A 2,717-nucleotide genomic window follows, 5' to 3' on the forward strand; every position below is an offset into this window, starting at 1 on the left:
TTTGGAAATCTAATTAACGATTAACAACGAAGAGACAAACTTGTTGGGGGTGGACAATGGAACTCCTGGAACCTCTTTCTCGCCAGATTTCAAACAGACGACACAGAAATAAAATATTTCCATTTAATTAATGTATCAGATGGAAAGATAATGCCCGCGGAAATTAATCATCATGAACGGGACCAGTTAATTAAGCGTGTGTTTGAAATAATTTAAGCACATCTGCTCAAAACGTGCTCAATTGTTAATTTCACTGAAAAATATTTACAAAAATTGTATTGTGATATTGTCTGTTCAAAATGTTAAGAACAGCTTTTATATTTGCCAATATCAGTTAACAAAACAACATCGACTCATATGTTATTTTAGTTTTTATTATTTGGAGGACGATAGACAATCAAAATCGTGTTTATGTTGTTTGAATCATGTTACTCTATGAACGTTTTCTTTTCTTCTATACCTTCAACTATCTGTTTGTAGATCTCTTGGCCTTCTTTGACTTCTTTGGCGACGGTAGGTTTAATGATTTTCAACAGACCCGCTTCGTAAAAATGCATTTTGCTCGGAAGGTCGTACATGGATTTTATACCAAACTTTCCGAACATGACGGGCAAACCGAAACACGGAATATCGTACGTATCTTTCGTCATGACGAACGCGTTTTCGATAAAGCCGGGCTGCTTAGAACTGATCGTCTTTGCGAGCGAGGAAGCGAATTGACAGACGCCGAACGCCTGCGTCATCGACGAAACGTCTCTGTTCTCCGAAGAAGCGATATCCAGAACTGAAGGCCTTTGGTACTTTTGTGTCAAAAAAATGGACGACTGGGTTGACAGGGTGCTCTTCGCCGTCACGCACGATATCAACGGCACAGAAGTCTTCGGCGTGCAACCCCCGATCACCGGTATCACCTGCATGTTCTTAGTTCTAAGAGAACTTCCCAACGCCAAATCCGCTTTTATCGACAAAAAATTGTTCACCCCGATGACTTTATAATGGAAGTTTCTGTGTGCGGCCTTGAACACTTCGCTCGCCACTGTAAAAGTGGTTGTGAGAGGACCCGTCGACACGCACGTTATAGCGAAAGGTGAATGAGCAACGCAGTTCTTCGAACACTCGTACACGTATTTGCAATTGTTGTAAACCTCATCTCGAGAGAATTTGGATATGTCCGGATGGTACACCTTGCCTCCGACCACTAGGACGATGTTGGCGTCCTTTATCGCAGACTTAATTCCTTCCTTCCCACGGTGGCTGGTGACTTTACCGGGCAAATCGACACTTAGGAGCTGCTCCGCCTGATCTTTCGTATCCATCTCATCGTGTAAGGCGATCTCATCGAATAAATTCGTTCTTTTGAGTAAAAGGGAAAGAGGCTGGCCGATGTTGTTCATCGAGCCGAGAAGAGCCACCTTCAGCCCTTCGACGGCAGTTGCGATCTGTTCGGTTGTATTGTTGTTGGGCTGAACCGAGGTTCCTTTCTTGAAAAAATTTACTAGTGAGTGCATATTTGTGGTCTTTGTGCGTAGTGAAAATTTGTTTCCGAAAATGCGTGGTTTTTAAATAATCATCTGTTGGAAAATATTGCATGTTGTTTTTATAGTTTATTTAATAAAAATTTAGAATAAAGTAAGAATTAAAAAAAATTGTGAGACCAAAAAATAAAAAATGGAGCAGCTTAAGAAATAATTTATCACCAATCTGTTTGTTGCAAGTAGATGCTTTTGGTGCTGCATTTTACCGTGATACTCGGTCAAAAAATATAATCTTGTCGGAACGTTTTTTATGAGGGCATAAGAGCTCAAAATTTAAAAAAAATCCACCTTCTTAGTGCTTGTATTTTTGGCTAATAAAAAATAATAATATACAAATATATTCGGTTTTCCAATCGATGTACAGGGGATAATTTCCACTCTCACCTATGTTTTACTTAAGGAGGTGACGGCCATTATTGAACTAAAAATGTTTTTTTAAATATATTTGTTTAAACATAAACTACAATCTTTTTGCGTAGAATTCAACTGAGCCCACGAGAAACAGCGCATTGTGCTTAAAATAATTTTTTTGAAGGTTACGAATCAAGTGCTCTGGTGCATCTTGCCTAGACAAATTTGCTTCTCGTCATTACGTAAAAAACTACCTTCCAATTAAAAATCGTGGCGTCAGCAGCCAAAACAGTTTAGGCGCTTATCACTCTAAGGTCCCGGGCTCGAATCCGACGTACTTAAAAAAGGGGTTTTTTCTTCAAGAACACCGACATCCCGAGGGTTGACCTCTGTTGTTGAGAACCCTCGTCAAAAATCGCCTTTCTTTTTACTGAAAGAAGAACGTTTTGTGACGATTTTTATGGGGTTGATTGAGCTGCAGCGGGAAAAATCCAAACTTGATCAGAAAATCGCTTTTTCTGAAAATTTTTATTATTCCACTTTCCTATAAGTCTCTTGGTCTGAATGAAGCGGTTATTTTCTCACGACAATTGTGGTTAGCAATCTTTTGAAAAAACTCCCAGGAACAGTGAAATACCTTTTTTTTGTAAAAAAAGAATCAAATTTTGTCAACTTATTGCCAAAAATTACCAATACAAAATTTGTTTTAAACTCTAGCTTTGTAGATGTGTATCTTACTAAGAAATATAAAATAAAAAAGGGTTGGTTATCTATCTATCTAACTTTCTCTCTCTCTCTCTCTCTCTCTCTCTCTATATATATATATATATA

The 2,717-nt window shown here is 38.3% G+C and overlaps 1 protein-coding gene across 1 annotated transcript; it reads right to left on the reverse strand.

Annotated features, from left to right (window-relative positions):
* Positions 1 to 353: 353 nt before the first annotated feature.
* On the reverse strand, positions 354 to 1,577 carry LOC106666242 (malate dehydrogenase, mitochondrial-like). Its single transcript, XM_014393300.2, has one exon. The coding sequence runs from the start codon at positions 1,506 to 1,508 to the stop codon at positions 429 to 431; it is 1,080 nt and encodes a 359-aa protein (XP_014248786.1). The 5' UTR covers positions 1,509 to 1,577; the 3' UTR covers positions 354 to 428.
* Positions 1,578 to 2,717: the final 1,140 nt, after the last annotated feature.

Source organism: Cimex lectularius, unplaced genomic scaffold, assembly GCF_000648675.2.
Source record: "Cimex lectularius strain Harlan isolate CLEC.00 unplaced genomic scaffold, Clec_2.1 scaffold162, whole genome shotgun sequence".
In the NCBI taxonomy this organism is placed as follows: Eukaryota; Metazoa; Arthropoda; class Insecta; order Hemiptera; family Cimicidae; genus Cimex; species Cimex lectularius.